Source organism: Rhipicephalus microplus, chromosome 7 (genome assembly GCF_043290135.1).
Source record: "Rhipicephalus microplus isolate Deutch F79 chromosome 7, USDA_Rmic, whole genome shotgun sequence".
NCBI classification, from domain to species: domain Eukaryota; kingdom Metazoa; phylum Arthropoda; class Arachnida; order Ixodida; family Ixodidae; genus Rhipicephalus; species Rhipicephalus microplus.
In genome coordinates, this window is record NC_134706.1 from 12,832,213 (window position 1) to 12,854,765 (window position 22,553).

At 47.1% G+C, this 22,553-nt stretch overlaps 1 protein-coding gene across 6 annotated transcripts in view; it reads right to left on the reverse strand.

Annotated features, from left to right (window-relative positions):
* The window catches only part of gw (trinucleotide repeat containing adaptor protein gawky), a 53,096-nt gene extending 32,411 nt beyond the window's left edge, over positions 1-20,685 (reverse strand). For 3 of the 6 annotated variants that reach the window (XM_037431470.2, XM_037431468.2, XM_037431467.2), the window contains exons 1-8: positions 20,548-20,685; positions 16,862-16,928; positions 9,184-9,301; positions 7,813-7,967; positions 6,794-6,859; positions 4,940-5,452; positions 2,378-2,551; positions 1,571-2,137 (exon numbers count right to left, since the gene is read on the reverse strand). In XM_037431470.2, the coding sequence (XP_037287367.2) occupies positions 1,571-2,137; positions 2,378-2,551; positions 4,940-5,452; positions 6,794-6,859; positions 7,813-7,967; positions 9,184-9,301; positions 16,862-16,915 (1,647 nt within the window). In that variant the 5' untranslated portion in view covers positions 16,916-16,928; positions 20,548-20,685. The remainder of the gene's footprint in view (positions 1-1,570; positions 2,138-2,377; positions 2,552-4,939; positions 5,453-6,793; positions 6,860-7,812; positions 7,968-9,183; positions 9,302-16,861; positions 16,929-20,547) is intronic. The other 3 variants (XM_037431471.2, XM_037431469.2, XM_037431472.2) reach the window with 2 other exon arrangements.
* Between the last annotated feature and the right edge of the window lie 1,868 nt (positions 20,686-22,553).

Below are 22,553 nucleotides of genomic sequence, written 5' to 3' on the forward strand. Positions count from 1 at the left end.
CATACAAAACACGCCGCAACGCACACTGGCCACTTCGGCTTGGCTTGAGTTGGATTGAATCTTTGTGCAATAGTACACTTGATGCTTAAGAGATGGCGCCAGATGACGTGCGCTATCATCATCAATGGCTGGAAAGAGCAGACGACATTATTGCAGCAGTTTTCGGGAGTGCGATAATTGCTCGAGGAAAAAAGAAATCGTATTTTTGTTGGGCGATGTGGGGGGTGCGAGAATTGTGCGCGTGCGAGGATTACGCGAGTAAATACGGTACATTCGGGTCGACTTGCAGCCATGTTAACACAGTATTGTTGTGCTAACTTTAAAGACATTACCAAGTATCTTGCTCGGCCTGTTCGAAATACTTGTAGAAAAAATCCAATCACATAAGCACATGACACTAGCACAACTGATGTAGAAAGCAAGCACGGACCGCTGAATTGGCCAGCTTACGTTACACCAGACAGATAAGTAACACTACTGGCGATAACATGCAACGCCCACATCTCAATGTTGCGGACTGAACGAAAATCCTTGAAGATGCATTAGGCCGTGCAAAGCCTGTGAAACTTAGCTTCCTTGCACTCTGTCTAATGAAAACACACTGGCTGTCGCCCCTTCGTCCTGCTCAGCTGTTGCTGACACTCCTTTACTGTTACAATTGCCGCAAATGCCTTTTCGAACATGCTTCAAATATTCAATCAGTTCATGCTCGGGTCAGTAACCGATTTCTCAACATGATAAGAAAGATCGTGGAACGTTTCGAGGGACAGTTAGAGAACACAAAGAGAAGAGAACAGTACATTGCAAGCAGTCTCGGGTCACTACCAATACAAATGAGATATACAGTAGCCTCCCGATAATTTAAACTCTGATAATTCATACTTTCTGTTAATGCAAACAAAATTGAATTTTTTGGTTCGCCCTCTATTCTTTCAGTGTATTTAAAAGCCTCTTAATTCAAACTGCATCATTTCGTTATTTCATCCTTTTTGCAGGTCTATACCAGAAAATATCCGCTGCTTTCCCACTACTATTTAAAAATTTGTGTGCTGATATAATCCTAACAGTCTAAAAATGAGAAATAAGCCCCTGAGGCTTTAAAAAATGAAAGGCTTCACAAGTGATGCTTCTCAACTCAGTATAGAGAGCTTTGTGCTGAAGGCACATGCCTATACAAAGAAGCAGTTGGCAATTCACGATTGCCTTAAGAGGTCTGATCAACAGTAAATGGCCAATAAACTAATGGTCTTCACACCTCTGTTTTCTGTTCACTGCGTGCAGTTAGGGCTTAAAAACTTGCCAATTTTTAAACGTGATAACACCAATGCCCAATCATAACGTGCGGTGTCACCTCACCCAGAGTCACCTATCTGAAAACTTCTTGATAATTCAAGCTAAATTCAGATGTCCCTTCGAGTTTGAAATAATGAGAGTTGACTGTAAAAGAGGACAGGTGAAGGAGTGGGTGCAGCTTTTGGCGACACCCATTACGGATGTTATGGACGTTCATTTTTCAAATCAATTAAGAACGGTTTTTCACTCCAAAAGAGGTACGAGTAAAAGCACCCACCGCAGAACCCACCTTGCCCTGTCTCGTAGGGTTGCCCCAGACCGAAGTGCCATCGTCGTAGTTTGACACGGGCCTACGCGACGGCGGGGGTGAAGGCTCCTCCCAGCCAGAAGACTCTCGCTTGCCGTTGGGTCCTCCCACAGGGGACCAGGTGCCCACGTTGGAAGGTGGCCCGGCCCCTCCCTTGGGCCCGCCGCCCCACGCCGCACAGCTGGGGCCCTCGTCCATGCCACCATGCGGGGGCCGGCCTCCTCCGCCACCACCCCAGAGCCGGCCCTGCGGATCGCGCTCTTCTGGTGGCCCCCCCCAGTTGGAGCCCGGAGGCGGGCCTCCCCCAGGGCCGCCGCCCCAGTGCTTGTCTCCACCCCCTCCTCCACGGTGGTGGTCGCCGCCCCACGCAGGGGGGCCCTCTGACTGCGAGCGGGGCCCACCCTGCTGAGAGGGGGTGGGCACCCCCGTCCACATGTTTGAAGGCGGGGGATCATCCTCCTCACCCCAGGTTCCCCCAATGTGGCTGGTTGGGGTGTGGCTGCCCCAGGGCTGTTGCTGAGAGCACTGGTTCGAACCCTGCACGAACATACAAACCGTAGTCCTGGGATCACACGATGTGGCTCTTCGAACAGGGTTGGGAAAAGGGTGGGGGGGTCGGCGGAGGAGAGGTCTATTCTGGCGCCCCCAAGCCCCAGCGGGCGGCATCATGTGCCACCCCTCGCGTTTGTGGTCGTCCATGTGATGTCTTCCGTTTGCGTGCTCCTTAGGGCGCACGTCTTCTCGCGCATGCGAGCGATGGGGAGTCTGGCTCCTCACCTGTGCTGCCTGAGGTGGGTTGGGCTGCTTGTTGCCGCCAGCCCTTGCGCTGCGCAAATTGCTTTCCCAGATCTCAGTGCCATTGTTGACGGTGGCCCTCCACGGGGGCCCCGTGGGTGGCTCTTTGGTCCCTGGCGAGATGGGAACATCCCAGGGCGATTCTTGGTTGACAGGCTGTAACCGAAAGAGGCTCATGAGACCGAAGGTCTCAAAACAAGAAGCAGAAAGCTGCCACAATACATTGGTTTAACGATAACAGAAGCCGTGAACCTTGACAGAAGCAACATTTGCACAAAGTCGACGTCAGTGAAAAGGTTGTAAAGCACAAGAAAGGCAGAATTAGCAAGCAAATTGTTGGTTGTGGCAAGCTGGCAACTTACTACAAAACACAAAAATGTGAAAGGGCACAGGCCTTGGGCCCTTCAAATCAACTGAGCCAAGATCAGTGCATGCAATTGTCATCACGTGCACTCAAAAGAAGGCCAAGGCTCTTAGCCAATGTTCCACAGTTGAACCCCTTTATAAGAGGTGGCATTCTCTGGGCAGCAATTCTGGTCTTTTATACGGTATGTCTCTTATAAGCAGGGTACCATGTATGCATTTTCTTATTCTCCTGTATATTACTGTAGGCACACTGGTGTCTTCTATATCCATTTGCCTCTTATATCAGTATTTTATAAAGGGGTTCGACTTTACAGTGGTACAGATCTCGCGGATTGTAACGCAACATCAAATTTTTCAGTGACACGGTTGTAAAACAAAAAACAGGCAGTACAAAACAGAGGAATCTCATGGATACAATTCTGCATAATAAGTTTTTCTTTTTGCTCCCAGCTTATGTTACAAGTGGCCAACACCCCCCCCCCCCCTTTTAATTCGATTTTTGCATAACTTTTATTTTTTGTTGGCATATAACAAATGTATCAACGAAATTGAACTGTAGGTACTTTAGGTACAAAAAATTCTAACATTTTTTCAATCGTAAAAACGTATCGTAAAGCTGCACATTAAAGTTGACCCACAGTGTTGCTTTTTTGTGCACATTTAGCTACATTGTGCATAAAATAATTACAGCTCTGGCTGCTTAGGTCCAATTTTACAGAACAAGCAAACAAGGAAGGTGGTCAAAACTTGTACTTCGGTAAAAACGCTCTTAAACTTTATTTTGGCTTTTCCAGTGAAAAATATCATGGCACACATATTTTAGTCAGTTAATATGCACCCGGCATGTAATCAGACTGATTGTTTGCATGAGCGTGTCGTTTCTTAAGTCTTGCTGCAAGTTGTCGCCACATGCCGACAAGGCCGCTTATCAGTTCGGTGACGGTACTGACGCCAATGCGCGACGGATGTGCACACGCCATCCGCAATTTGTCGAATGACACGGCAACGTTTCTTGCCTTGATCAAAGCGAGTTATCCGTAAATGCCGTGAACCGAACTTGCACCCTCGCTCATCAGTTTCGAGGCTACAAGAGTGCCAACGTGTTAGGTTACTTTTCACGTAGGACTGCCACACTTTCAAGTGGAGACCACTACACTGTTGCGAACACAACATTAAAGTAGCCTACCTATTACCAGTAGCCTCCATTGCGCGGGCAGCCAGCATGTTTACCGCGAACGGATCGATTTTCTTTTGTATGTCAACATGTGGCGTACTCTGCTTTGACGATTCCTCACGCAGTTCACACACAAACGAGGTCGTTTCGTCAGGCGGAGGGAACTGCGCCATCCGCGCGTTTAGCGATAAGACAGCGCTTCCGTTCCATCGCTGCAAAGATTGATATCTCTCGTAGCTTCACCTCTGCTTTTTACTTGCCATCCTCTACCTGATGAGGCTGCAAAACACGGTTGCTCTCAGAGACGTCACCAACCGACAGGCCCGTACGCGAGTAAGGCCTCCATCGGTGACTCGGCATCCGCCAGTGACCGCCGCCAGCAGTTATCCTCCTTGTTCTGAGCCATAGCGGGGCTCTTCCTGAAGTTCACAGCGAACGAACTATCGCCACACCCGCTTCACAAATTCGCCAGGCGCGGAACTTCTTTACTGCACTAGGCAGTCGACAGCACCATGACAAAATGGTAGACGCCAGAAACACCACTTGGCCCATCGGATGGCTAGGTTTTGTCACGTGCCCCAAGAAGCCAATAGAATCATACGGTGGTGCTTCTCGATGACGCGATTTTGCTGAAAAACCAATGAGGAAGGCGAGCCAGCGGTGGCGGGAAATTCAAGAAGAACGACCCTTCCTAATGGGACCAAGATAGCTCGTGTGCAACGGCAACGGTTTGGCGCCGAAAAAGCGCGGTTTGAGCATCTATTTGTGATCACATTCATCTCACAGAGGTGTTCTGAATTGATTTTGCACCAGAAATAATTACGCGAGAAGCTAGAAACTTCGCAGGCAAGTACAAAAATAGGTACAGATTCCGAAAATGTCAGCTTAAAACAGGCGATTTCTTGGCGATTTTCGGCCTGCTAAGACTTGTGCCCCCCCCTAATTAACTTCTCTAGCTCAAAGCAAGTTGATCTGCACCCTGTCAGTGGCATGTGTCGACTCACCGACTGGCCCCAACCCTCGCTGAAAGCCGCCATTCTTCTCAGTTCTGATACAGGCTCCTCCAGTATGTTGCGAGGGGCTACTGCAGAGCTCTTGGAGTCTGACGCTTCAGTGACCTTGGTGACAGCGGTGGCAGTGCCCTGACCCCAGCTGCCTGCCGTTGCTGCCGCTGTCGGTTTGGTCGGGGAGCTTGCTCCACCGGCGTCTGCACCGGCATTTGGCCCTCCAGCCGCGTACTCGGGGCCACCACGCGTGTTGGCAGTGGCGCCCCACTGTGCCGACCCGGAGCCCCATCCCCCCTGGGGGCCTGGTGGTGGAGCTCCCCAGCCCGTGGCTGGCGCCGCGGAGCCATTGTTGAGCGAGGTTTCGCCTCCGCCTAGCAGGCCCAGGCGAGGAGGCCGACAGTTGCGAGACGATTGCGGCGGCTGCGACGAGGGTTGTGACACTGTCTCCTCAGATCCACCAACGGCGCCCAGTAACTGGTCTGCACCCTCGGAGGTGCTGTCATTGGAGGGCTGTGAAGGAGACAGTAAAAAAAGAAAAAAAAAAACGAGAAAAGTGTTGATTACAGCGAGCTGGTAAATTACGACAAAACATGTCGGTCGAGCCAAAATTCAGTTCGTGCAATGGCAATCACATGCACTTTTGAAAAGCAGGCCAAGGTTCTTAGCCAATGTTCTGTAGTCGTACAGTCCTCATGGATTGAAACGAGACATCAAATTTTTCAGCTGCTCAAATGCTATGCACAATCATTCGAGATAATCACATCATACTGTGACAAATGTGGTCTCTATAAAGATAATGGCTCGTGGAACTATGTGTGCACGAGCTGAAATTACCCCAATATTACTGGAACTGAACACTGTCGAAATGAATGTATGCATGTTATTTAGCCCTAAGTTGTCCCATTTCCATCCTTGAGTATCATACATCAAGCAGAACACAGAGACACTGATACAATAAGCAAATTGGTATAGGAGACACCAGTGTCCATAAACAAAAATATGGGTTAACTAGAAAATGAGAATATTGTGGCTTGCAAGAGATAAGAGAAAAGAATCGCTCGATAGCGTGCCTCAGATAAAAGGGTTCACCTCCACGATTAGCACATGGCGCCATAAACAAAGCTATTTCACGAGTTATTTCGCTGCAAAACATCTCTTACCAGCACCCTATCCAGACACGGCAATAAGGTTATTCAATTAGGTTAGGGCGGGATAGTTTAAAACTTTTTTTGCTAGCACATCATCCAGAAGCAGTCAGATTAGGCTACGCTGCGTTCGTGCCTTGGCAGCGGAATTTCCTTGACACTGGTCTGGACACGTGGTGTGCCACATTTGTACATAAACACACCTCGCAGCAGCATGAGTGTACACGCCACATGCTATCCACCAAAACGCTGGTATACATCAACAATGAACGACAAGATACGCGGACACAAACCACTGTTCACACAAGCCTGATAATAGCGCCTTTGTCAATTGTTAAATATGACCGACTGCTTGCACAAACATCGAACATAAATAGCTCGAGGCCTTTTAAATTTCGTCCAGCTAGATCAACCAATCAAGAGACGCATTACATATCTGCATATGGCCCCCAGGAAGTTACCCACATTTTACTGCACACTTCAAATGTCTCCATTGACCACTATTCAAATGGCATGGCAGTTCAGCAAAGTACAAGGCCACTGTCTCTGTAGAGGATTTGCAACAATTCCGGCCAGCCCTTTTTTGCAAACATAACGTCGGATGCACCACCAACATGCTGAATAAACCAATAATTGCTGTGATCCACATAACTGAATCTTTTCCACCTGAACAACAGGGACACCAAATTTAATTATGTCCACCTACTTTTCCGGAACTGCCAATTTCCCTGACAAGTCCAGGTTTTCCAGGGTTTCCCTGGCGGTGGACAGCCTGTAAATGGGGGGACATACCTCGTCAACTAAACAACACTGAACGGCGCAAGAAATGCACAATAGGGGGCTCACTGCCAACAAAGGAATGGTTTGTTGCTTGGCTAGGCTTCAAGAATTTTAACGGCCTACGGTGACTCTCGCTGAAAGACACCGTAGTGGAGGAGGGCTCAGGGTAATTTAGTCCACCTGGGGTTCCTCACCGTGCACCGACACAACGTAGAACACAGGCCTTCGGCATTTCGCCTTCACCGAAAAGCAACCGCCGCTGCTGGCGATGAACCGCTATGCCTTCCGGGTCAGCAGCTGAGTATCGCAAACCCTGACCCAGCCACGGCGGATTTTATAACAAGGGAAATAATTCTCGCAGCTCGCCTGTCTGAAGGCTAGAACATTGTTGAAACGGGGACCTTTCAGGCTTTTTTTTTTTTTTGCGCTTAGGGAACAGAAACAAGTCTGCCTGTCTAGCATCAGGGCTGTATCGGGGCTACATTCGCCCTGATGTATGACAGGAAGGCTTTTTCCTTCTCTAAAAGCTCTAGAGAAGCTTGAATGGTCTTTGTTTCAATGATATCCCTGCCATCTAGTGGGCTGTTACAGCCTCTCCGAAAGAGGTTGCAGCGGATGTTCTCCCTGCATTTACAGCACAGGAACCACTTGGACATGGTCCCTGCACTTACAGCACAGGAACCACTGCACCCTAAAAGGTCTATTGCGAAGCATTTTAATAATATGCACTAATCGAACCTGCAAATTCTTTTTACGAAACAGAGACCGATTATTATACCAACTAACTCAGTAGGCGAGCAGAAAAAGATTGTGGTTTTCGAAATAAATGTGGCCAACCTTGGGGCTAAACTCTGCTCCTGGTTAAATGCACACAGTGGTGTCTTCAGAGTGAACATGTGCGATTTCAACACTGTCCCATACCTAGCCACCAGAGAGCGTACTGACCCAGGAGTTTGAGGAGTTGGCTGCCGAGGTGCCCCTATTGTGTCGAGGGACCGGCTGACTATTGCTGGACCCTGTGGAAGCACACTGGCCTCCCAGGCTGCTTGAGCGGTGTATCACAGATGCTTCATCCCCACTCCATACCACGTCTTCCCCACCTGGAGAAGAGCAAAACAGGGCCACAAACACTGCTTAGGGCAGGAAAGCGCAAAATCAGACAGCTCTAAACCCCTCCCTCCCCCTTTTAAAGGTGGCAGCAAGCAGTTTTTAGACAGTTACACTCAAACCTCGATATACAAAATATCGGTTCATCATCAACATCATCAGCCTGACTACGTCCACTGCAGGACAAAGGCCTCTCCCATGTTCCTTCCGCCAGTTAACCCGGTCGATTATATCGGTCATAACGAAGTAAATAAAGAACAGTCTTGTAACTTATATAGCGTTAGAAATATACCTTTATAACGAATGTTTGGATATAACAAACTTACTTTTGATCAAGATGCAACTGTTATAATGAGGCTTGAGGGTATGTTATTTGAGACAGAATAATTCAAACTTCATCTATTCTCATGTGCTGACATCAAATATTAATACAGTTTTATTGTACTCTATAATTAAGTCCTAAATTAATTATTCATGAAAACGCTGCTGTATGATAAGCCATCATATTTTGAACGCATTAAGGAGCACAAGTGTATAATGTTATGGCTCTAGCTTCCCCAAAGCACAATTTATGAAGCTTGAAGTTTCTCACTTTTATGAATGGGGTAATGCACTTTATCTTCTCCCATTTGAAAATTCCAAAAGTAACATTTGTCATCCCATTGAACTCACTAAAAATTCAGCATTGTAGCAAGACTAAAATTACTGAAGTTAAAAAGTTAAATGTGCCAAAGCTCTTCTTGAAAGAAGCTTCTCAGAAGATGGCACTGCTATTAAAAACCAAACAGGAAAAGTAGCAATGAACGAAACACTATGGGTTGCCGATGAGATGAGCTATGGCCAAGTGAAAGATGGGGAATTTTCTTTGAGAGGCCAGTCTTCGACACAACCAAATAAATACAACAGAAAATTAGGCCAGGGAAAGCCTAGGGGAGGAATTGTCTAGAATTCATGAAAACTGGTGCCACTAAAAAAAGCGGCGAGGCTACGCAACGGTAATGGCAGAAACCAAAACTAATATTTTATGGTAATGACTGGTCTTAAAAATCAGCTTGACTCCTTAATAATAATAATAATAATAAAAATAATATTCCAGCTAAATGCTTCCATGGATGAATGAATGAGACGAGGATACGCCACTACAGTAACAGAGGGCCTGCGGACAAGGCATAGAGGAAGAGAGAGAGATGGGTGTTCCACCACACTCACCCATGCCCCTCTCGCAGGGGTTCCGGCAGGAAGTCTGCCCCAAGGCTGTGCTGGACGTCCATGCCGCCGACACATTCCCAGCCTCTCGGGACTCCGAGCCTGGCCGCGTATCCCAGGTCTGTCACAAAACACGCATGAACACACAATCAATTATTATTACTTCAAAACATCCCATCACTGGTAATAGAAACAAAAAAATTACAAATGAGGTTTTCATTAAGAGGATACTGACATTTTTTTTTTTTTTTGCATCAAATGAAAGGTGATGCCACAAACGCCACCCGACAAATATGGTTACTTTTCAGTGAAGAAAGTCAAGATGGAACGAAAGGGGGTACATACACCAACATAGGAAGCCAACAAATTCAGTTTTCTTCATTACAGAAAAATATGCTCAAGAAACCCAACGCTTTAATTGTTGCTCGCTCTCGAAGGGTAAGTGAGTGATGTAACTGACTTTTTACTTTTTGGAGCAGACTTCCAAGCAAAAAACAGTACCATAATGTACTGCACGAAGAAAAAAAAAACGCAAACACGAAAGGAGAGAAAAGGACAAACAAGTGCAGTCTGTCCTTTTCTCTTCATTGGTGCTTCAGTCCGTTTTTCGTGCAGTATAATATGGATCATTACCAACTCAATCAACTAGCCATTCATCAGAAGTACCACTTTGGAAAGGTCATAAGTGTTTTTGAAGCAGAAAAAAGTGTAAGTTTGGAGAGCACGATTGACATTTCCGGAGCAGGTGCAAAATTTGCCAAACAACTCCTTTCAAAGCATTGTCAAAGTGTCTCGTATATCTATTCGTGCCTTTTATGAAATATTTTTCAGACAACAATCAATGCAAATTGCAAGAGACAAACAATTAAAAAGCTGGTTGGTTATCGAATGTGCCGTGAAATGAGGCATATATTTAAATTACTAGTACTTGTGGCAGAATGGAGATCAAACCAATAAAGCTGGGCGCTACATTTTAGAAGTAACTACTGTCCCACATAAATGCTGCCAAATAAGGAGTAGACAATCAGAGCAGAAACATGGGAGGCTTACAAAGAGGGCTCAACTTAATCTGAGGATGCAGCAAGCAATGGACAGGAAAGTGATACGTGTAACCTAAAAAGATTGGATGATGAGGAGAGCAGAGGGGGTCAGGGAACAAACGGGGGCAATGGGTATCATAGCTGAAATCAAGAAGAAATATACATGGACCACATACGTAGTAGCATAAGCAGAACAGTAGGAAGAGCCGAGCATTGGGAGAGTTAATATTGCATTGTGGATGCGATATTGCATAAAAAAAATTCCGCCATATCCACGAAGTGAATGATGATGAGTGGGCGAAGCTCCGGAGGTAAACCTGGTAAACCATGAATCCTCTGTACATTTCGCCCACTCGATTTTATTACATCGCTCCCCCTAGCGTACGTCGCCGCACTAAATCGAACGATTGCCTTCAACCAATGACACGCGCCATATGTGACATCATTCCTATTTTATAAGATCTCGCGTCTTTCATCAACTACAAGTACCGCTTTCTAGTTTATAACATCTTGCATCTTTTCATCATCAGCTACAAGTACCACCATCTAGTAAACACTACAAGAACTAAACGAGAGGTGGCTACATACAGGAGACGGTACCGCCATCTAGTGAACACTGCAAGAACTAAACTAGAGGTGGCTACATACAGGGGACGGTACCGCCATCTAGTGAACACTGCAAGAACTAAACTAGAGGTGGCTACATACAGGCTACAGGGGACGCACAGCCCACGCCCTAAGGAGCTTCGCCCCTAAAAAACAAAAATAACAAGGAAGAGAGCACAGACAGCACATCGGTAAACCTGCATAAAGCTGAGTATCTAATCGCCAACCTGTTATTACAATGGTTCCTTTTTTTTTATACTGTAGTTTCGTGTGTATAACCCGCAGCGAAAACCCGAAAATTTCAGTGGCATTGTTGAAGCACACCTCAGTGTCACATTACGAGTATGTTTTTGGATGTTTGCGGCTGCACAGTGACCCTCCACACGCCCTTACGTCACACGTACGCCATGTTTACCTTAAAAAAGAGTTTATCGAAAAATGGTCTAAGAAATAGAAAGAAAAGATGATATTTTTGCAAAATGAACAGTAACTGTATTTTACCCGCAACGGTATGAGTTCCATATCGAGTAAAGCATTTTTTATTTCAGCAAGGCAAATGAGATATCAATAAATTTAAGTACCACTTTTGGCACAGTAGCAGGCATGCATTTCGGTTATTATGCTCCCACAGTGCTGTCAAGAGAAGTTGTCACCCAGTGTGAACTCTTTTCACCTCGCCGATATCACTAGTTACCATCTCCAGCTGTTCGCCAAGACTAGATCTGTTCTGTCACCATGAGTAGCATTTAGCGGCAGTGCTTCACTAGACAGCAAAAACTCAAGATCATTGCCGTCACCGAGGAATTTCAAAATCGCCTACAGGAGAAAGCCTACAAGTAGTGCACCGCGACTGTAGGTTTTCCGCAGCCTTAAGAACGGTGCCTGCCCTGAGCCGGAGGTGCAGCTAGTAAATTTTCAAAGATGTGAGAAGCAGAGGTCATGTCGTATCGACCAAAATGACCCAAGTGGAAGTGCGGCGATTGTCGAGGGAGCCTACCTCATGGAGTTTGTGCAAGCTGCGGATAAGTGCACCAATTTATGAAGTGACAAGGGCTCCCCACTGCTTGAGCAGTAGATTTTGTACAGCCTTTTCTGTATATGCAATGTGCTGGGATTTTTTTCTTCTTTCCTGGCGGGGCAAAAGTGTTTAAATAACACCACTGCATAGAATTGGCTACATCTGCTTACACAGCTGTTTCTGATTGAAATTCGACCCAAGATCCTCCGGTGTGCCATTGGAATAGCTGCAGGGCGATGAGCACTCAAAGACGAAGATACCATATCTACTGTGAGATGTGTCTAAAACGTGCAACATATTCAGACGTGCAAAAATGCGAAATGACACTTCGTCAAGCAAAACATTATCTCCTTGGTTTTGGTAGCGTCTATTTATAAACAGCCTCCCGTAGAAAATGCAGTCATGTTTTCTTATTTTTTTTTCACGCAGTGGCACACGCCCACCTCGGTTCCATAGCCTTTCCTTCATTGTCACAGAAACTTGTTCCCGAGTATAGTAGCCTACGATGATGACAGTATACATGAACATGCACCAGTAAGCGTGAGTGCACCGTGACAATTATAATGACTGTTGAACCCCGCCACAACAAAACTGACGGGGCGCATAAAAAATTGGGTTGTAATGAAATCGAAAAAAATATCGCTGTTCCGAGCTAGCAAAACAAAGAAACGTTTATTCTCAAAATTCAAAAAATGTCCGCTGCTTCCTATTCTTTCCCAGCAGCGTCACGACGTGATTCTCACCCATGCATAGCGAGGCAATGGTTAAAAGCACGCTGAAACAACGCCTAAAACCGCTTTCGTGGACGAACCAAACAGTTGCATTAACATGTTAACACCAGCAGCTGTCCGCCGTCAAAACGCCAAGATGAAGGCAGGGTATCGTGGAGCGGCGACTTTTGCAGTATTCTATGCCATTCTTACCATCCATCATTCGCGGCTAGCCGATTTTGTTGAAAATGCAGACACACAGCCGCTCTGATTAATTACCACACTGGCCAAGCGCGAACATGATGATAAGCATCGAAATCTGAAAAGGCATCATGCCGCGGTTGCAGCCAGCAGCTGCGAGAAGGAAACCATGAACTGAGCGACTGAGCTTCAGCTTCGGATCGTCTGCGGCTCAAAAGCAAGCCAGTGGCAAAACAAAAGCAGGGCAGTCTCATTGCCATCACTATCGAGCAATGGCAACACCTATGCTTGCTGAACAGCGGCAAACGTGTGTTTTATACTTCGTTGACGCATTTTCAGGTTGTGAAAATGCATCGAAATGTTAAAGATTGGATTTACTGCATAGTAATAAGTACCTGAGCCTGGAATTGCTTTGTAAAATGTCATTGAAGCGGAACGATCGTTCCTTGTGGCGACAATATTTATGTATTGACTTGTATGGACTACTGACAGGATGATGATGATGAACAAACTTTATTTAATTAGCAGAAAGGTCCTCTTCCCCTTTCAGGTGCGAGAGGAGAAGGGAGGACCAAACCTAGACGACGGCCATGATCCCATGGGCCCTGGCGGCGTCTTCGGCCTGCCGTATTAAGCGGGCTTGTAATTGAGAATCAGAGCTGAGGAGCGCGGCATGCCATCCACTCCTATCTGGAAATTCGCCTCTCACGGGGGCCTGCGGGCATGCCCATAAAATGTGGCTCAAGTCCGCCCTGTTGTGGCAAAATTTACACTTGTCCGAATGAAGTTCCGGCACGCAGCGGTTCATTGTTACCGGACTAGGAAACGTGTGGGTCTGGAGTAGGCGCCACGCCACAGCCTGTCCTTTGCTCAATGATGAGTGTGCGGGAGGATAAATTTTCCTGCTTAGCCTGTAATACTGTGTAATATCTCTGTAAGTGGTCATCGCTCATCTCTCATTGTCCTCCCCGTTCGACCAGGGCAATCCAGAGGCTCGGTCTGTAAGTCCTCGAGCTGTCTGGTGTGCAGCCTCATTGCCGGGCAAGGAGGAGTGAGCGGGTGCCCAGACTATTTCTATTGTTCGTTGGTCTTTGCATCCAACCAATATTCTTGAAGCTATTTGGGATATTCGCCGTCGTGCAAAGTTTCTCACAGCCGTCTGCGAGTCGCTAACAATGAGTGAAGTCGAGGTGGATGCTATGGCCATTGCAATAGCTGCTTCCTCCGCCTATTCTGCAAAGCTCATTCTCACCGAGCCGCTGACCTTATGATTTCCTTTGTATTTGGCCGCGTCTACGTATGTTGTTTCCGGCAAATCTTTTACGTTGTTATGTATATTTTTCGCTCTTTCAGCTCTCCTTGCTTTGTGATGTTCGGGGTGCATGTTTTTTGGAATCTGTAAGATTACTAAACATTTCCTGATTTCATACGGCATATCCTTTTTGGCGCCAAATTGATTTGCGTAGTTTATACCCAGTTCCTCTAGTATAGCTCTACCTGTTTTACTCTGCGTTAGTCTTTCATATTGTGCGATTCTTTGAGCTTCTATAAGCTCTTCTGATGTGTTGTGAAGCCCTAATTGAAGTAATTTATCATTAGATGTAGTAATTGGAAGTCCGATCGCCTGTTTGAAAACTCGTCTAATGATTCTGTCAATCTTTTCTCTCTCGGCCACTTGCAGTCTGAGGTACGGAATCACATATACAATACGACTGGTGACAATAGCCTGAACCAGTCTTATCATATTGTATTCCTTCATACCATAGAGCCGGTTTGCAATTCGTTTAAATAGACGCATAGTTTGCTGCGCACTGGTTTCAAGTATTCTAATCGCCTCTCCGTTGTGCTGTGAATATTTCGTTGCAGCAGAAATTTCGTTGAACCGGCGTTACTTGTAACGGAGTTCTACAGTACATCTTTCTGAAGCTAATTTCAGTACCTACTGTACTGTGATGTCACAATACAGTGCGAGTTACTCGCCCTGTGCCCGCAGAAAACTTCATGACATTTCCAGGACATCTCCACTTAGTGCCTCCGCCAGACATGCAAAATCAGCCTTTTTGCACATTTTTAGATATTGATGCCATCACAACTGGCCATACCAGCGGCTTGGAGTCATGAAAATTGGTACTGTAATGCAATGATGTGATCGGTTGAAATTGCTTCAGCGCAGCTTTTGAACCAACTAAAACCTCGCATTCGATCAGGGTAACAGCCTATTGGCACGGTTAACACGCAACAATTCCAGACACAAATGTTTGCCTCCAAGTGTTGGAAGCTATTTTACCTAACTTAACGCAATGCCGCTGAATTGTCAAGCAAGATTAAAAAAATTCGTCGACACAGCCATTCTGAATTGTTTGGGAAGATTGCGCATAGAAACTATTCAACTATACAGCACTAGAAGGTGGCGAGTTGGTGCACTTCCATCTTAAACGAGTAATAGCGCGGCGAAAACCGGGACTAGAAAGAAAGACACACCTAAGGGCCTGTCTTTCTTTCCCGTCCCTATTTTTGTCGCGCTATTATTAGTTTAAGATGGATATACAGCACTTGCCAGTAAGCTCCAACGACATCTCGAAATTGCAGTGCTACTGTTTACAGGCACGTTCTCCAAAACAGCGGAAGAATGATGCCTTGGCACAAATCGTGAGGTTTTTGCAAAAATGTAGCAGGATGTAGTAGCTTTCGTACGTTGGCGCAATTGGCAGTTATCACATCACTGCTGATATCACATGTGTGTCAACACCAGTACATCATGTGAAAATAAATGTGTCAAAACGTACCCCTCAGCATCCCTTGAGCTTCACATGTGGAACCTAATGTGATTCTTACGAGACCTATATTTCATCGGTGTAAATTTATGCGATGTGCAGAACTTAAATCTGTTTTTTTGTTGTTTTTTTTTTGGGGGGGGGGGAATGATAGGCAGTTGAAGTAACATTTTCGATGCGTAGCACCAGATGCTCATAGTCTTTTTTCCTCAATTTTTTAAATAAAGCCCAATCTAAATATTAGATGGTGCTGGGAGCCTAATCTTAGTTGGCTACAATTTCTTTTTCAATAACTCTAGCACAGACAGCAAATGCCGATTATATGCAGAATGGCTAATTGTAACTTGCTTGAAAAACTACCTTCCGCATGTTATAGCAGTGCCTAAACTACATCATATTTTCTCTGTGTAGGCAGCTTAGTTCACCTCCTAAATTAATATCTAAAACACAAAATATTGCACACTCCACATGAGCCCAACAAACTAAATGTTTTTTTAACTAAGCGACACCTCTATTCTAGTACTGAATAACATCTTACATTACGTCCCAAATCCACTACATGATTAACCGAGACGCTGGACTGTGTTATAACCTGCATCGACACACTGCATGGGCCTCTACCATTTGACCTCCATCAAAATGCGGCCACCGCTGCTGGTATTGAACCAGCAGCCTTCGGGTCAGCAGTGAAGCACCGCTTCACTACCAAAGTGAACTCTGGTATGTAAAGGGCTAGATAATATGGAGATATGAAAATTTCCACAGCGGAAAACTCCGTAAATTTCGACCACCTGAGGTTCTTTAACGTGCACCCAAATCTGAGCACACATGCCTACAGAATTTTCACCTCCATCGAGAACGCAACCGTAATTCAATCCCGCGCCCTGCAAGTCAGCAGCCGAGTACCTTGGTCACTAGACCACCGCGGCGGGGCAGGCACTTGCATGACAACATTGAAGATTCCGCCACGAAGTGGCACCACAGGCTACTTTCGAAATTTTGAATGAATGAATAAAAATATAACTCCGCTTTTCATGAGAAAAACAAGGTTGGTTTGAGTCACTATGAGGGACAACCTTTCCACATGTGCAGTCATCTCATTTCATGTTCTGGGCAGTTGTCGGTCCCTTTAGTGGTCCACATCGCATTAGCGCACTTCAATTCGAATACGTGTGAAAGAGGACCCACTGTTTCCGCGTCCAACGTTGCCCGCATTTACAATGAAACCACAGACACGAGCAGCAGCGGAGCGAAAGTAGCAAGAGCGACAGTAGCAACAACGGTCATTGAACCATTCTCTGCAAAAAAAGAAACAAACTAGAGAACACTTACCCCAGGGTTCCCTTGGCCAAGAAACAGGTCGCTCCTTTTGTCGTCCCCTTGCATCTCACTGTGGGTTCTGCGAACACAAAGAAAATGCAGATTAAGTTCGCCACACTCTTTAAAAGCAACCACTACTGATCCCTCACCAGAGAAGGATTGGCCACCCTGGTGCAGTATGCGGCCACTACCTCCCACATGCATACGTCAATGAACTCACGGCTCTCAGTCCCAAACAGCTGCGAAGCAACCGACTACGGCGGCTATCAGATCTGCAACGCAGCAGAGGGTGCTAAGAATCTCTGGATCCGGACAGGCCGCCATTGGAACCATAACTTGGCAACGTTTAATGCTAAAACCTTATCTAGTGAGGCAAGTCTAGCTGTACTATTCGAGGAGCTAGAAGGTGTTAAATGGGATATAATAGGGCTCAGTGAGGTTAGGAGGACAGATGAGGCCTATACGGGTGCTTCAGAATGGGCACGTCCTTTGCTATCGGGGCTCGGCTGACAGAAGAGAACTGGGAGTGGGGTTCTTTATTCACAGAAACATAGTTGGCAACATAGAGGAATATTATAGCATTAATGAAAGGGTGGTAGGTATCGTAATTAAACAGAATAAGAGATACAAGATGAAGGTGGTACAGGCCTACGCGCCTACATCCAGTCATGATGACACTTCAGTTGAAAGCTTCTATGAAGATGTGGAATCGGCAATGAGTAAGGTAAAAACACAGTATACAATACTGATGGGAGACTTTAATGCAAAGGTAGGGAAGAAGCAGGCTGGAGACCAGGCAGTAGGAGATTATGGCATCGGTACTAAAAACGCCAGAGGAGAACTACTAGCAGAATTCGCAGAACGCAATAATTTACGGATTTTTAATACCTTTGACCGAAAACGAGGAAACCGTAAGTGGACATGAAGGTGCCCTAATGGCAAAAATAAGAACGAAATAGACTTTATAATGAGTGCACACCCAGGGATCATGCAGGATTTGGAAGTGCTTGGCAAGGTACGATGCAGTGATCATAGAATGGTACGGTCTCGAATTCGCCCAGACTTGAAGAAGGAACGACAGAAATTGATACGCAAGAAGCCAATCAATCAGCTAGCACTGAAAGGGAAAGTAGAGGAATTCAGTCTCACTTCAGAACAGGTACTCTGCTCTTATCGAGGAAAACAGCCTTAGTGTTGACGCAATAAGAAATCTACAGGGGATCAACTGCTACCATAGTGCTTCATAATGAAAGCAACAGAAATCCAATCAAGAAGGGTGTAAGACAGGGGGACAAAATCTCCCCAATGCTATTTACCGCGTGCTTACAGCAGGTTTTCAGAAGCTTAGAAGGGGAACAGTTAGGGATAAGAGTTAACGGAGAGTACCTTCGTAACCTGCGCTTCGCCGATGATATTGCATTGCTGAGTAACTCAGGGGACGAATTACAACTCATGATTACGGAGTTAGACAAGGAGAGCAGAAAGGTGGGTCTGAAAATTAATCTGCAGAAAACGAAAGTAATGTAAAACAACCTCGGAAAGGAGCAGCGCTTCGAGATAGGTAATAGTGCACTTGAAGTTGTAAAAGACTGTCTACTTAGGGCAGGTAATAACCGCAGAGCCTAACCACGAGATTGAAGTAACTAGAAGAATAAGAATGGGGTGGAGCACATTCGGCAAGCACTCTCAAATTATGACAGGTAGATTGCCACTATCCCTCAAGAGGAAGGTATATAACAGCTGTATCTTGCCGGTACTTGTCGCTGCCACTGCGCATGCGTCCTAACGCGAGTCGCCGTTCGCGGCCCGCACGCAGAAAATCCGAAATAGCGTGCGGCAATCGCGGCCCGCAAAGTGCTGCTAGTAGCTTCCGTGCATTTGGGGTGCGGTCGGGGCGAAAGTCTAGACTTTTCCCTAGGGGGGAGCAAACGCTATTCTAAAGCTCATGTGGCGACCGCTATGCCCGCAGCCCCTGCAAACGTTATGCTAAAACGCTACGCCCGCAAGCTGTGCGTACGCTATTCGTCGCGAAAAGTCTCTCGCGGTCAGGGACAACGAAAATCGATACAACGTTCAGGCAATACGAAACGATCGACCGTCAACTGCGCAGCACTGCAACGACATCAACAGGTGCCAGTATAGCTCGTGCAAACTGTCGTAGGATGTTGGCAGTCTTACCCTGTCGATTGGAATCTTGCTCAATCGACATTACTCTGCAGCACGATCGAAAGGAGGGCGCAATTAACATCTAATTAGCAATTTACTGCATCCCATGTGAGTTGTGAGCCAACTCCGAGTTCGTTCTCACGAAAACACTGAACGACATTCACCTTGACCGCACGAACCAAGGTGATATAAAAACGTAGAGAAAGGACTCTGCGCCCGAATCTATGGCGACAAATAAGTCGCTGCGTAGCAGGGGTACTTTTTTTTTTTTTTCATACAACAGGTGGTGACACCTGACGACCAACACAACAAACGCCGCGGTCTAAAAAAAATTCTTAAAAAAAAAGCTCAATGGGCGGAACGCGCCATCTGGTGCTCGACAAACGAGACGCGAAGGAAAACTCCCGAAATCGAACACCGCCGCTACGCGCCGCCACTGGCGCAACACACGCACATACACAAGACGAAGCAGCGGTATACAAACACACACACACACCAAAACACCGCCGCGGCGCAAGAAAAACAATGCCTACTACGTTTCGCACGAGAAACGCGGAGCGTGCCCCTGGCTCGGCACCAGCTGAACGCCAGTTTCCTCCACTGACACAGAGCCGTTTCAACAAACAAGTGCACTGGGGAGAAAAAAAAAAATCAATACTGCTACGTCACGGGCCGATCAATTGGCTCCTGCCGTCGACGATTCAAAAGGCTCCCAGCCACCGCAGGCCGTCTTTTCCTAGCTCGCTTAACTATTACTACTACCACCAGCACTATCGCCTACCGCACACGCCAATAACCGCGCGGCTTGATCGCGCCGCACGGACAGAAGACAAGTGCTCGTTCGTAATCTGCGTATAAACAAGTGGGGTGCGAAAAGCGCCAGCACAAATCGTGAAACTATTACGCTCCCTAGCGCAGAATGGCAAGCAAACTTGTTTAGTTTTTCTTATTGTTTCACTGGATGCGCATCGATGTTTTGCTGCCGCCGTGTCAAATCGAGGCTACACGGCAGTGGCCAACCACGCTAGCTGCACGGTTCTCTACCAAATGCGGTAAACTGGCGCGGCACAAACATAACAGAAAAATGGTAACACTACACCACGGGAGACCAAGCAACACAAAAAAAAATCAAGCCGCGATTTCGTGTCGCACTATCGGCGACAAGAACGGAGAGTAGGTCAAAAATAGCATCAGCTGTTGCGAGCAAGGCTTAGCGATGGCGGTACACAAACCATTCACAGCCAAAGCTCCCACCGCTCTGTGCGCGGCAACCCGAAGCGCACGGTGCTCCGTGCGCCGAAAAACGATGCCACGAACAGGCGCAGAAAGACCGAACGCACCACGCTATGCAACCGGCCGATCGACGTTGACGATTCAAGGGCATCTAGGCCTAACCGGCCAGCTTCACAATAAGCCGCTCTCGGGACTCTGGAACACTTCGCCATTCCGCCGTTGCACGGTCACAGCCGCATCCGGATACTCAGCGCTACACGCGCGCTCGGGCGTGCAACAGAAAACTCTGCGGTACTCACTTGTACTCAATTTTGCTCGTCCAACTTCAACAACGGTCCAACATCCATCTGAGCATTTCGTATAATTGGACACATTCACAAGGAACCATCGGGTATGCGAGCAGCAGCCATGTTGGCTGCCTTGACTGGCCGTGGCAAGGAGGGCGGTGCGCGCTCCCGCCGGAACAGCCGTCCTCCTCTCCCCACCACCCCTCCCGCGCGCGAAATGGACTCGCCCTCGAATCGTAGCAGACGGACCGGCGCTGTAGCAGACGATGCTCGATTAACAAACGATACTCGCCGTAGCTAACGCGCAGGTCTAGTTTGGAGGGCTTTTTTATCCTTATCGTGGATATTTCTGCTCGCCGAACACCGCGGTGTTCGTGAGAATAACGAAAAACGTAGAAGTTTCATCGATACGACGTTTTATTAAAGCGGAGCGGAAGGGGCCCCGCTTATGGCGTTCCGTCCGTCGCCGAACAACGCAAAAAGCAAGAGCGAAAACGAGGTCGCCTCTCTACAACCACCTCCCCTCTCCGTCCGCTCTCAGACCTGAGACCACCGTGTTTTTTGATGACATTTTGTGCTTCGTTGCAGGAGCGGTCGGGGCACGTGACTTCGTGCACCTTCTCTCGAAAGCTTGCCCGGTTTCGGGCACGGCAGCGAGCTGCGCCTTGTCTCGGTCGGCGGAGGAGCAGCTTCATACCCTTGCGAGAGGGCCGCCGACACAACAGTCCTTGCTTTGAGCCGCCGCGATAGTATGTAGCGCGCGGCTGGCACAAATTCTGACATTCCTCGCCATCTCGCACACACCGGCGCCGCGGGGACTTTTGTTTTTCTTTCTCGCAGTCTGCGCTGGCGGCGCGCACGTAATCACGCCGCAAAGTGCAATTAGGCTCGCGACGCGCGTGAATGAACCCAACGCAAGCAGAGACCCCCCCTCCCCCCCCCCCCCTGTTTGTCGGCGGCCCGCTAAATAGAAAAACGGTTGGGGGAGTGGGGCGACGTATTCTTTACATCGCCTTGGTGAACCGTTGGCCGAAACGCGTAGAACAAATCCGAAACAAGCGGAAAAGGACGAGCGCGTCGTCTTGCAACCGAGAGCAGACGATATCTTATCTATCGAGAGCGCGTAGATTAGAAAGAGCGAAAGCTGCGTACGGTGACGTACGCGCCAGTTTCTGAAGTTTTCGTTATTGTTCTCGATCTCTGTACGGTGCTCCACCGCTCTCCGGGCGCTATTCGAGGTGGGATTACGTAAAAAACGTTATAACGCGTTAGCTCGCCCACATCGGCCTCACCGAGCGCGTCGTCTGCTAGGAAAATTTCCAAAGTTTTCGTCTGCTGACCATTGTAGTCACCTGTTCGCGAGCGCAACGAGGTATAGAGGAAAGAAAAAGGCGTAGATTACACAGTCGAGTGGTTACGCATATAGCGCGATATAGATATGGGTAAACAAAGCTCCACGAGATAGTTCGATCGAGCTATCGGAAAGACAACCCGGAAAAGATAACGTGCCAAGTGGACGGTGATAGCCGGAGTGTCCCTTCGCAAGATGAATGACAAAATACGATCGCGTAGACGATTTGCTCCGCGAAGATGAGAAGACAACTTCGCATTTGTTTGCATAAACGTTCCGCGATGATTTTCACGTAAGGAACACGCTCTATCACAAAAAGAAATAGATTTTCTTCAGAATGTCGGCACACGTGATGTTCATGGCGCGTTATCACGATGATTACTCGGTTGTTAGGTGAATTCTGTTTTCTTTGGTTTGTCATTCCTCTTATTTGTGAGATACTGTTCAAGTATATATTGAGCGGTTCCAGCAAATAAATCTTGTTGTAAGTCAGTGCCGCTGTCTGTCTCCTTCTTGTCCCTCGATGTTGGCGCTGTTTTTATGTAAATAATGTCATACCAACTCACCCAAGCAACCACGTTAGCTTACGATAAGGCGTAAATGAAACGCGATTTCATTATCTATCCAACAAACCCGTAGTCTTGGTGGCGCAGAAGTGAAAAAAAAA